The sequence below is a fragment of the Chiloscyllium punctatum genome, chromosome 9 (assembly GCF_047496795.1).
Source record: "Chiloscyllium punctatum isolate Juve2018m chromosome 9, sChiPun1.3, whole genome shotgun sequence".
NCBI lineage: Eukaryota > Metazoa > Chordata > Chondrichthyes > Orectolobiformes > Hemiscylliidae > Chiloscyllium > Chiloscyllium punctatum.
The window spans coordinates 1,136,750-1,149,525 of NC_092747.1; the positions used below are offsets into that span (position 1 = coordinate 1,136,750).

At 46.0% G+C, this 12,776-nt stretch overlaps 1 protein-coding gene across 1 annotated transcript in view; it reads left to right on the forward strand.

The window, feature by feature from the left end:
• dnhd1 (dynein heavy chain domain 1) overlaps positions 1–12,776 on the forward strand; it is a 283,483-nt gene that overhangs the window by 169,935 nt on the left and 100,772 nt on the right. Inside the window, exons 31-32 of the mRNA XM_072576637.1 lie at positions 525–716; positions 2,014–2,192. Of these exons, the coding sequence (XP_072432738.1) occupies positions 525–716; positions 2,014–2,192 (371 nt within the window). The remainder of the gene's footprint in view (positions 1–524; positions 717–2,013; positions 2,193–12,776) is intronic.

Genomic DNA, 12,776 nt, shown 5'->3' on the forward strand with positions numbered 1-12,776 from the left:
TATTCAATGGTGTTACCAGCATTGAACTCCCCCACTGTTGACAACTGGGGTTTACAGTTGAACAGAATTTGAACTAGACTAGACACATAAACACATTGGCTACAAGACCAAGTCAGAAGCTAGGAATAATGTGACGAGTAACTCATCTCCTGACTCCCTAAAGCCTGTCCATCATCTCCAAGGCACGTGTCAGGAGTCCAAGCCACTCACCATCCTGGGTTGGAAATATATCACTGTTCCATTAGTATCACTGGGTCAAAATCTTGGAATTCCCTCCCTAAAGGTATTGTGGGTAAGTCCACAGCACAGAGACTGCAGTGGTTCAAGGAGGCAGCTCACCCCCACCTTCTCAAGGGGCAACTAGGGACAGGCAATAAATACTGACCCCAACCGTGAACAAATAAAGAAATGGAGCAGGATTTGGTGGAGACAGTGAGGGCTTGATTGAGTTGAGTTTTCTTCTTTATGTGGTAACAAAACAGTGATAAATGTTCACAGTGACAGTGTTTTGAAATATCTTTCAGGGATTGCACTCATGGTAACTAATATTGAGCGAAAGCCTTTCACACTCCTTCTAAAGAAGCTGTTGAAAGTTCAAACCTGGTGGAGTCCTGATCAACCGTGGGAGCTGACCTTTGGGAAGCTGCAGATTGAGGTCAAGCCGACATTCCGCCTGTACCTGAGTACATCATTACCCCTCAGGATCTTCAGTTTAGGTAAACCCCACCTTGATGCACTTTCACCCTATGGGAGAGTAAAACCCAGCCCCTCAGGGAGTAAATCCACCTCAACACAACTCCTCATGGTATAAATTTCACTTCTGCACTCAGTGTAGGGGTAAATCCTGACCCAATGCACCTCCTCTCCCGGGGGGTTAAACCGCTCTGATCAAGTGACAGAGAATTATCCATCGTTATGTCTTTTCAAGACCTCCAGTATATTCTTTTCTGTAATGTGGACTGTTTTCAAGACATTACTATTTATTTCCCAGAGTTCCCTAGCCTCCAGGTCTTTCTTCACAGTAAATACTGGTGCGAAATATTTAGTATCTCTCCCATCTCCTGGAGTTCCACACATAGACAGCCACATCAATCTTTAAGGGGCCCTATTATCTCCTTAATTGCTTTTTTGCTCTTAATGTACTTGTAGAATCTCTTTGGATTACCCTTAATCTTATCTGACAAACCTATTTCATGTCCCCTTTTTGCCCTTCTGACTTCGCTGTTGAATATACTCCTACTGCCCTATACCCCCCCCCCCCCCGGGCTTCACTTGATCCCACGTGTCAATATGCCTCCTTCTTATTCTTGATCAGAAGCTCAATATCTTTGTTCATCTATGTATTAGAGAGGTTGTAGAATGATCTCAGGATGTCAGACATCAATGATGGAGGCCATTCAAACTCTCATCTTGCAAGAGCTGTCTTTCCATTCCCAACCCAAACTTTTCATCCTTTCTTTCGCAAATTATTACCTCCATGTCCATTCTAGGAACAGAGGCACAAAAATAGGCCATTCAGCCCCTCAAGCCTGTTCCGCTGTTCAATGAGATCAAGGCTGATCTGTGATCTAACTCCATATATCTGCCTTTGGCCAATATCCCTTAATACCTTATTTTAACAAAACAAAATCTCAGAGTTAATTTATCAACTGATCCAGCACCGACTGTGGTTTGTGGAAGAGAATTCCAAACCTCTCCCACCCTTTGTGTGTTGAGGTTCCTTTTGTTTCTTCCTGGGTTTCCTGAGACCAGCATCATTTCGGGGCCACATAAGAATCCACTGTGTTGTGTATTCTGTTAAAATCTCTCCCCTCTGGTTCCCAACCTGCATTCCAGAGGGAAACACTTCCTCCCTTTACTTCCTCAATGAACCCTGTGTGCTGCCCATTGCAGGAGACTCTTCTTAACCATCTCCAGTCTATAGAGTTTATGCAGAATGATCCTCTGGTAGGACTTCAACAGGATGAAGGACTGAAACTGACAGATTAATTTCCTTTCTCTTAATCTCACCAGAATTTGATCGAACTTTCCTGAAGCAAGTGAGAGTGTTGTCCTTTACCATCAGCAAATCAGGACTGCAGGAACTCTTCCTCAAGGAGGTGCTGTACTTTGATAGAGACAGGCCCAGCAATGTGGAACATACCCAGCAGATGGACACAATGTACCTTCAACACCAGCTACAAGTAACACAGGTATGAAGGCAAGAGAAAGAGATTGATTGCAGCAACATGGTCCAGCCATCTCTCTGCATGGAGCACTCCAACTCTCAAGTCAGACACTCATGCAGTCAACACAAATAGAAATACATCCATTCACAATCCAGGCTGACATTCCCAGTGCACCACTGAGACAGTGTTGCCCTACTGAGGGTCAGTATTGAGGGTCAGTACTGAAGGAATGCTGCACTGTCAGAGGGTCAATGCTGAGACAGCGCTGCACTTTCAGAGGGTTAGTACTGAGGGAGTGCTGCACTGTCAGAGGGTCAGTACTGAGGGAGTGCTGCACTGTCAGTACTGAGGGAATGCTGCTCTGTCAAAGGGTCAGTACTGAGGGAGTGCTGCACTGTCAGAGGGTCAATGCTGAGACAGCGCCGCACTGTCAAAGGGTCAGTACTGAGGGAGTGCTGCACTGTCAGTACTGAGGGAGTGCTGCACTGTCAGAGGGTCAAAGCTGAGACAGCGCCGCACTGTCAAAGGGTCAGTACTGAGGGAGTGCTGCACTGTCAGTACTGAGGGAGTGCTGCACTGTCAGAGGGTCAGTGCTAAGGGAGTGCAGCACTGTCAGAGGGTCAGTGCTAAGGGAGTGCAGCACTGTCGGACGGTCAGTGCTAAGGGAGTGCCGCACTGTCAGAGGGTCAGTGCTAAGGGAGTGCTGCACTGTCAGAGGGTCAGTGCTGAGGGAGTGCTGCACTGTCAGAGGGTCAGTGCTGAGGGAGTGCCGCACTGTCGGAGGGTCAGTGCTGAGGGAGTGCCGCACTGTCAGAGGATCAGTGCTGAGGGAGTGCCGCACTGTCAGAGGGTCAGTGCTAAGAACCATTCAGCTCATCAAGTCTGCTCTGCCTTGCATGAGATCATTGATGATATGAATGGAAGTTAAGAAAACCCTCAAATGTAAGTTAAGAATTTCAGAGTGAATAGCAAATGTTTCTACAGGTATTTAAAAGGATAAAGACTAAGGAACTTGTGATTGTATGAGGTCTGGGTTGGCCATGATAAATTGGAGAATTTTACTTAAAGGAATGACATTGAAAAGGCAATTGCAAATATTCAAAGAGCAGATCGGAGAACTGTTAACATTTCATGCAAAAGCAGAATTGGAAAGGAAGCTATACTGTGGCTTTCATGTGAAATCAGAGAGAGTCAGTCCCTTATAGTCAGACGCAGAATAATTTATAATGGGAAGCAAATAAATGGATGACCAAATAAATACATCCTTTGGTTCTGTGTTCACAAAGGAGGACACACACAACATGCTAGAAATGTTGGGAACACAGGGTTTAAAGAGAGGGAGGAAGTGAAGGGAATCAGTATTAGGAGGGAAATGGTGTTGGGAAAAATGATGGGATTGAAGGCCGATAAATTCCCAGTTTCGGATAATCTACATCCCAGAGTACTTAAGGCAGTGGCTCCAGAAATGGCAGGTGCATTGGTGGTTGTTCTCTAAGATTCTTTTGACTCTGGAACAATTCTCACAGATTGGAGGGTGGCTCATTTAACCCCACTATTCAAAAAGGGAGGCAGAGGGAAAACAGGGAATTATTGACCAGTCAGTCTGGTGTCAGTACGGAGGAAGATGCTGGAGTCCGTTATAAAAGATTTAATTGCAGAGCACTTGTTAACCAGTAACAGGATTGGACAGATTGAGCATGGATTTACAAACAGGAAATCATGTTTCACAAACCTTCTGGAATTTTTCGGGGATATAACTAGTAGAGTTAATGAGGGAAGCTAGTGGATGTGGTTTATATGAACTTTCAGAAGGCCTTTGGGTCTTTTTCAGAATGGTAAGCAGTGACAAGTGGGGTGCCACAGGGATCAGTGCCAGGACCCAGCTATTCACAATATTGAATCATAACATTTTACAGTCCAGAAGGAGGCCATTGGCCCACCATGTCTGTGCTAGCTCCCAAAAGAGTTAGTTAGTCTGACTTTCCAGCCTTTCCCTGTGGCCCTTTAATAATTTTCAAATATGTATCCAACTGTCTTATCAAACCTCCTCTGGAATCCTCTTCCACCACTCTCCCAGGCAGCACATTCCAAATCCTAACAACTAGTAGAAAGTGAGGACTGCAGATGTTGGAGATCACATTTGAGAAGTGTGGTGCTGGAAAAGCACAGCCAGTCAGGCAGCATCCAGGGAGCAGGAGAATCGACGTTTCAGGCAAGAGCCCTTCATCAGGAATGAGGCTTGTGAACTGAGGGCGCTGAGAGATAAATGGGGGCAGTGGGGGTGGTGGGTCAGGTGCAAGACAGCAGAGAGTCCAATAGGTGGATGGAGGTGGGGTGATGGTGATAGGTCAGAAAGGAAGGTGGAGCGGAAAGGTGGGAAGGAAGATGGATAAGTAGGACAAGTCATGAGGACTGTGCCAAATTGGAAGGTTGGATCTGGGATAAGGTGGGGGCAAGGGGAATGAGGAAACTAATGAAGTCCACATTGATGTTGCGTGGTTGGAGGGTCCCGTGGCGGAAGATGAGGTGTTCTTCCTCCAGGCATCGGGTGGTGAGGGAGTGGTTATGGAGGAGGCACAGGACATGCATATCCTTGGCGGAGTGGTAGGGGGGAGTTGAAGTGTTTGGCCATTGGGAGGTGGGGTTGGTCCCGGAGATGTACTCTGAAGCGGTCTGCGAGAAGACGCTCAGTCTCCCAATGTAGAAGAGACCACATCAGGAGTAATGGATACAGTAAATGACATGTATATAAGTGCAGGTAAATCTCTGATGGATGTGGAAGGCACCTTTGGGACCTTGGATGGAGGTGAGGGGGGAGTTGTGGGCATAGGTCTTGCAATTCCTGCGGGTGCCGGGAGGGTGGGTGGGTTGGTGGGGGGCATAGACCTGACAAGGGAGTCAAAGAACAAAAAATAAAGAACAAAGAAAATTTACAGCCCAGGAACAGGCCCTTCGGCCCTCCAAACCTGAGCCGATCCAAATCTACTGTCTAAACCTGTCGCCCAATTCCTAAACATCTGTGGCCCTCTGCTCCCCACCTACTCATGCATCTGTTCAGATGCATCTTAAATGAATCTACCTCTACCATCTCTGCTGGCAACACGTTCCAGACACCCACCACCCTCTGCGTAAAGTACTTGCCGCGTGTATCCCCCTTAAACTTTTCACCTCTCACCTTGAACACATGACCTCATATTATTGGATCCTTCACTCTGGGAAAAAGTTGATCGCTATCTACCCTCCACGATTTTGTCAACCTCAGTCAGGTCCCCCATCAATCTCCTTTTTTCTAATGAAAACAAACCTAACCTTCTCAACCTCTCTTCATAGCTAGCACCTTCCTTACCAGGCAACTTCCTCGTAAACCTTCTTTGCACCCTCTCCAAAGCGTCCACATCCTTTTGGTAATGTGGTGACCAGAACTGGACACGGTATTCTAAATGCGGTCGAACCAATGTCTTGTACAATTTTAACATGATCTGCCAGCTCTTATACTCAATACCCCGTCCGATGAAGGCAAGCATACTATATGCCTTCTTGACCACTCTATCCATCTGCGCAGCAACCTTCAGGGTACAATGGACCTGCACTCCCAGATCTCTCTGCTCATCAACTTTTCCCAAGGCTCTTCCATTCACTGTATAATTTGCTCTAGAATTAGACTTGCCGAAATGCATCACCTCACATTTGTCTGGATTGAACTCCATCTGCCACTTTTCCGCCCAACTCTCCAGTCTATCTATATCCTCCTGTATTCTTTGACAGTCCCTTATGCTTTCTGCTACTCCACCAATCTTTGTGTCAACTGCAAACTTGCTGATCATACCAACAGTGCCCTCTTTCAGATCATTTATGTATATTACAAACAACAGTGGCCCCAACACTGACCCCTGTGGAACACCACTGGTCACCTTTCTCCATTTTGAGAAAATCCCTTCAACTACTACTCTCTGTCTCCTGATGCTCAACCAGTTCTTTATCCACCTAGCTAGAACACCCTGCACATCATGTGACTTCACTTTCTCCAATAATCTACTATGGGGAACCTTATCAAATGCCTTACTAAAGTCTATGTATATGACATCAACAGCCCTTCCTTCATCTAACAACTTGGTCACTTCCTTGAAGAACTCTATTAAGTTGCTAAGGCACGATCTCCCCTGAACAAAACCATGTTGCCTATCACTGATAAGCCCATTCTTTTCTAAATATAAATAGAGCCTATCCCTCAGTACCTTCTCCAGCAACTTTCCCACCACCGACATCAGGCTCACTGGTCTGTAGTTACCCGGAATATCCCTACTACCCTTCTTGTACAGGGGGACAGCATGAGCAACCCTCCAGTCCTCCAGCACCTCACCTGTGTTTAAGGATGCCACAAAGATATCTGTCAGGGCCCCAGCTGTTTCCTCTCTTGCCTCCCTCAGCAACCTGGGATAGATCCCGTGAAGTCCTGGGGATTTGTCCACCTTAATAACCTCTAGCCTACCCAACACATCTTCCCTACTTATGTCAACGTGATCCAGACTAAACAAACTTCTATCCCTAATCTCAACATTCATCATGTTCCTCTCTTCAGTGAATACTAATGCAAAGTAATCATTCAGAATCTCACCCATTCTCTCAGGTTCGACACACAGCCTTCCTTCATCATCCTTTTGTGGACCAATCCTTTCTCTAGTTACCCGCTTGCTTCTTATATAAGAATAAAATGCTTTGGGATTCTCCTTAATTCTGCTTGCTAATTTCAAGACCCCTTTTAGCCCACTTGATTCCTCGTATAAGACTGGTCCTATTCTTCCGATATTCCTCCAGGGTCCGTTCTGTTCTTAGTTGCCTAGACCTTATGTACGCTTCCCTTTTCCTCTTGGCTAGTTGTACAATTTCTCCTGTCATCCACAGTTCACGAACCTTGCCCTTCCTATCCTTTGCCTTCAACGGGACATGCCTATCCTGTTGGGCGGCACGGTGGCACAGTGGTTAGCACTGCTGCCTCGCAGCGCCGGAGACCCGGGTTCAATTCCCGCCTCCGGCGACTGACTGTGTGGAGTTTGCACGTTCTCCCCGTGTCTGCGTGGGTTTCCTCCAGGTGCTCCGGTTTCCTCCCACAGTCCAAAGATGTGCAGGTTAGGTGAATTGGCCATGCTAAATTGCCCGTAGTGTTAGGTAAGGGGTAGATGTAGGGGTATGGGTATGGGTGGGTTACGCTTCGGCAGGGCGGTGTGGACTTGTTGGGCCGGAGGGCCTGTTTCCACACTGTAAGTAATCTAATCTAAAAAAAAAATCTAATCCTGCACTATCTTTAACCTATCTTTGAGAGCCTCCCACATCTCAAATGTGGACTTCCCTTCAAATAGTTGTGCCTAATCCACATTTCCCAACTCCTGCCTAATTTTGTTAATACTCTTCCCTTAGGACCACTCTCATCTTTGTCTACGAGTATTCTAAAACTTACAGAATTGTGGTCACTGTTCCCAAAGAAATCCCCCACCGCAACTTCAACCACCTGGCCTGGCTCGTTCCCCAACACCAGGCCCAATATGGCCCCTTCCCTCGTCGGACTATTGACATACTGCTCTAGAAAACTTTCCTGGAAGCTTCGTACAAATTTTACCCCATCCAGATCTCTGACGCTAGGTGTATCCCAGTCAATGTTGGGAAAATTAAAATCTCCCAACCCCACTACACTGTTGCCTCTATATCTTTTCATAATCTGTTTACCTATTTGTTCTTCTACCTCATGCTCACTGTTGGGAGGCCTGTAATGCAGCCCCAACAATTAACTGCACCCTTCTTATTTTTCAGCTCCACCCTTAATGCCTCACTACTCAAGCCCTCCACAGTGTCCTCCTTTAGCACAGCCGTGATATCATCTCTGACCAGCTGAGTCGGTCACTGTTGATGGAGGTGGAGGAGTCCAGGAAGGGGAGGGAGGTGTCTGAGGTAGTCCAGGTGAACTTAAGATCGGGATGGAATGCGTTAGTGAAGTTGATGAACTGTTCAACCTCCTAGTGGGCGCATGAGGCGGTGCCGATACAGTCATCAATGTAGGGGAGAAAGTGGTGGGCAGTGGTGCCGGTGTAACTACGGAAGATGGACTGTTCTATGTAGCCAACAAAGAGACAGGCAGAGCTGGGGCCCATGCGGGTGCCCATGGCTACCCCTTTCATCTGGAGGAAGTGGGAGGATTCAAAGGAAATATTTTCGAGGGTGAGAACCAGATCAGCCAAACGAGTGAGAGTGTCGGTGGAAGGGTACTGGTGGGGACATCAGGAGAGGAAGAAACAGAGGGCTTGGATGCCCTCATTATGTCAAATAGAGGTGTATAGGGACTGGATGTCCAGGGTGAAGATGAGGCATTGGGGGCCAGGGAAACGGAAGACTTGAAGGAGGTGGAGGGCATGGGTGGTGTCTCGAACATGTGTGGGGAATTGCTGGACCGGGGCAAGAGGACAGTATTGAGGTATGTGGAGATGAGTTCAGGAGCAGGCCGAGATAATGAGTCAGTTGGGGTTGTCGGGCTTGTGGATCTTGGGTAGGAGGTAGAAACAGGCGGTGCAGGGTTCCCGAACTATGAGCTTGGAGGCTGTGGGTGGGTGATCCCTGAGGTGATGTGATTGTGGATAGTCTAGGAGATGTTGGTTTGGTGATGGGAGGTCAGGTCATGGTCACTGAGGCAGTAGGAGGAAGTGTCTGTGAGTTGGCGCCTGGCTTCAGCGTTATAGAGGTCGGTTGGCCAAACTACCTCTGCGCCCCACTTGTCTGCTGGTTTGATGGTGAGGTTGGGGTTGGAGCGAAGGGAGTGGACGGCTGCGTGTTGCAAGGGTGAGAGGTTGGAGTGGATGAGGGGGGTGGACAGATTGAGGTGGTCAGTGTCCCAGTGGCAATTTGAAATAAAGAGAAATAAAGAAATAAAGTGATGGTGATAGGACAGAACGGAGGTTGGAGCAGATAGGTGGGAAGGAAGATGGACAGGTAAGATAGTTCATGAGGGTAGTGCCAAGTTGGAGGATTGGATCTGGAATAAGATGGGGGGAGGGAAATGCAGAAAGTGGTGAAATCGACTTTGATTCCGTGTGGTTGAAGGGTCCCAAGAAGGAAGATGAGGTGTTCTTCCTCCAGCTGTCAGGTGGCTAGAATTTGTCGATGGAGGAAGCCCAGGACTTGCATGTCCTTGGTGGAATGGGAGGGGGAGTTGAAGTGTTCGGCCACAGGGGGGTGAGGTTATTTGGTACGTGTGTCCCAGCGATGTTCTCTGAAACATTCCACAAGTTGGTGTCCTGTCTCCCCAATGTAAAGGAGACCACATGGAGAGCAACAGACACAGTAGATGACGTGTGGAGGTACAGATAAATCTCTGTTGAATGTGGAAGGATCCTTTGGGGCCTTGGAGGGAGGCGAGGGTGAGGGGGTTTGGGCACAGGTTTTGCACTTTTTGCGGTGGCAGGGGAAGATGCTGGGAGGGGATAGTGGGTTGTTTGGGGTCATGGACCAAACAAGGGAGTTGTGGAGGGAATGGTCTCTGAAGAAGACAGATAGAGGTGGGGAGTGAAATATATCCCTGGTGGTGAGGTCTGTTCTAAATCCTAACAAATCTGAATAAAGATGTTTCTCCTCATCTCACTCCAAGCTCTCTTGCTGACAATCTTGAAATTAAGATCACTAGTTACTGACATACCAACTAGTGGAAACAGACTAGCCTCCTTTACTCAAAATTGTTCATGATTTTAAAGGTCACCTCTTAATCTTCGAGTCATTGAGGTAAGCAACACAGAAACAGGTCCTTCAGCCTAACTCATCCAAGCCAACCAAGTGTCCTAAATTGAACTTTACTTGTTTTTAGCCCATATCCCTCTCAATCTTTCTTATCCATATACCTGTCCAAGAGTCTTTTGTAATTCTACCTGCGTCTACCACTTCCTCCGGAAGCTCATTCCTCTGGTATATGTGCCACCCTCTATCTGAAAAAGTTGCCCCACAGTTTTTTTTTAATCTTTCCCATCTCACCTTAAAATCTTCTATTCTCCAAGGAGAAGCCCAATCTCTAATCCTTCCTTGAATCTAAAATCCCTCTTTAATGGCATCATTCTAATAAATGTCCTGTGCACTCTCTCCAGGTGACGATAAATGGAAAGCCAAAAAATTGGGAAGCCTTTAAAAATGAGTCGATGATAACTAAAAGAGCAATAAGAGGGCAAAGCATGAAATATGAGAGTAAGCTAGCTAATAATATAAAAGAAGATTGTGCAAGTCTTTTTTAGATATCGAGAAGGTAAGACAGAGGCAAGAGTGGACATTGGACTGCTGGAAAATGGAGCTGGAGAAGTAGTAAGGGAGACCAAAGGAATAGCAATGAAACTGAAATGGCATTTTGAATCCATCGTCATTGTGGAAGACATGAGGAGCATATCAGAACTTGAAGAGAGTTGGGGGAAAGGGTGAGTGTAGTGGCCATCACTAAGGAGAAGCTGCTGGGGAACCTAAAAGGTTTGAAGGTGGATATATTATCAGGACCAGATGGATCATATGCCAGAGTTTTGAAGGAGATTGCAGAGGAAATTGTGGAAGCATTAGGAGTAACCTTTCAGGAATCATTGGAGTCATAGAGAGTCCCAGAGAACTGGAAAATGGCTAATGTAACTCCCTTGTTTAAGAAGGGAGGGAGGCAGAAGACAGGAAACCATAGGCTCTTTAGCCTGGCCGCAGGCATTGGAAAGATTTTCGAGTCCATCATTATGAAAGAGATTGCAAAGTAGTTGGAGGTTCAATGTAAAATATGGCTAAGCCAGGACATCATCATCAAGGGGAGGTCATGCCCGTCAAATCTGTCAGAATTCTTTAAGGACAAAGAAGTGGCAGATGGAATACAATGGAAGAACAGGTGAGTTTATGCACTTTGGTAGGAAGAATAGAGGTATAGGCTATTTTCTAAATGGAGAAAGTCTTTGGAAATCTGAAGCACAAAAGGACCTGTGAATACCAATTCAGGACTTTCTTCAGGTTAACATGCAATTGGCAGTTAAAAACATAAATACAATGTTAGCATTCAACAGGGTTAGAATGCAAGAACAGAGATGTACAAGGTGCTGATCAGAATGTATTTGAAATATTGAGAGCAGATTTAGGTCTGGTATCTATTGAAGAATGTGCTGGCCTAGGAGGAAGTCCAGAGGAGATTTACAAGGATGATCTGGGGGATGAAGGTCTTGTCACATGAGGAATGATTGAAGAAGAGAAAATATAAAGGTGGATAAATCTCCAGAACCTGATCAAATGTATCTGATAGGATGTTGTGGGAAGTTAGGGAGGAAATTATGGGACCCCTAGCAGAGATATTTGTATTATCCAAAACCACAAATGAGCTGCCGGAGGACTGGATGGTAGCTAATGTTGTGCCTTGAGTTAAACAAGGCTGTGAGGAGAAGCCTGTGAACTATAGACCTGTGAGCCTGACATTGGTGCTGGGAAAGTTCATACCAAACAGAAAAGGCCCTTCAGCCCATTGAGTCTGCACCGACATAATACCACTAATAGTGTGCTAATCCCAATTTCCTGCACTTGAATGTTATGATATTTAAGATGTGGAGGTGCCAGTGTTGGACTAGATGGACAAGGTGAGAAATCACATGACACCAGGTTATGGTCCAACAGGTTTATTTAGAATCAGAAGCTTTTGGAGCGCTGCTCCTTTGCCAGGTGAAGACTTTACTTGATGAAGGAGCAGTGCTTTGAAAGCTTGCAGATTCAAATAAACCTGTTGGACCAAAATCTGGTGTCATGTGACTTCTGATGTTATGATATTTGAAGTACTCATCCAAATATGTTTTAAAGGTTGTAACATTTCTAACCTCCACTACCTTCCCAGGCAGTGCATTCCAGATTCCCATCAACCGCTGAGTGAGAAAGTATTTTCTCAATTCCCCTCTGAATCTCCGGACTCTTATTGTCAAACTGCGCCCTCTCATTATTGACCCCTGAACCAGAGGGAACAGCTGCTCTCTATTCACCCTGTCTATACCCCTCATAATCTTATACTCTTCAATCATGTACCCTTCAGTCTCCTCAACTCAAAAGAAAACAATCCAATTCTATCTAGTCTCTCCTTATAGCTCAATGTTTTCATCCCAGGCATCATCGTGGTGAACCTCCTCTGTACCCCCACCCAGTGCTATCACATCCTTCCTATAGTGAGTTGACCAGAACTTCACAGAGTACTCCAGCTGTGGCCTGATTGATGCTCTGTACAAGTCTAACATTACCTCCTTGCTCTTATACTCTATGCCACAACTGATGAAAGCAAATATCCCATATGCCTTCTTAACTGTTCACATGTACTGCAACTTCAGGGATCTAGAAATAATTCCCTAAGTTCCTCTGAGCTACCCAGTGTCCTTCCATTCATTAAATACTCCCACATTTTGTTTCTTCTTCCAAAGTGCATCACCTCTCACTTATCAGAGTTAAATACCATCTGGCACTGGTCTGCCCATTTTGACCAATATCTTCCTGTAACCTACAATTATCTTCTTTGCCATTAATTGCTACTGATCTTGCTGTCATCTGCAAACTTGCTTAACATTCCCCTCACATTATCATCTATATCATGTA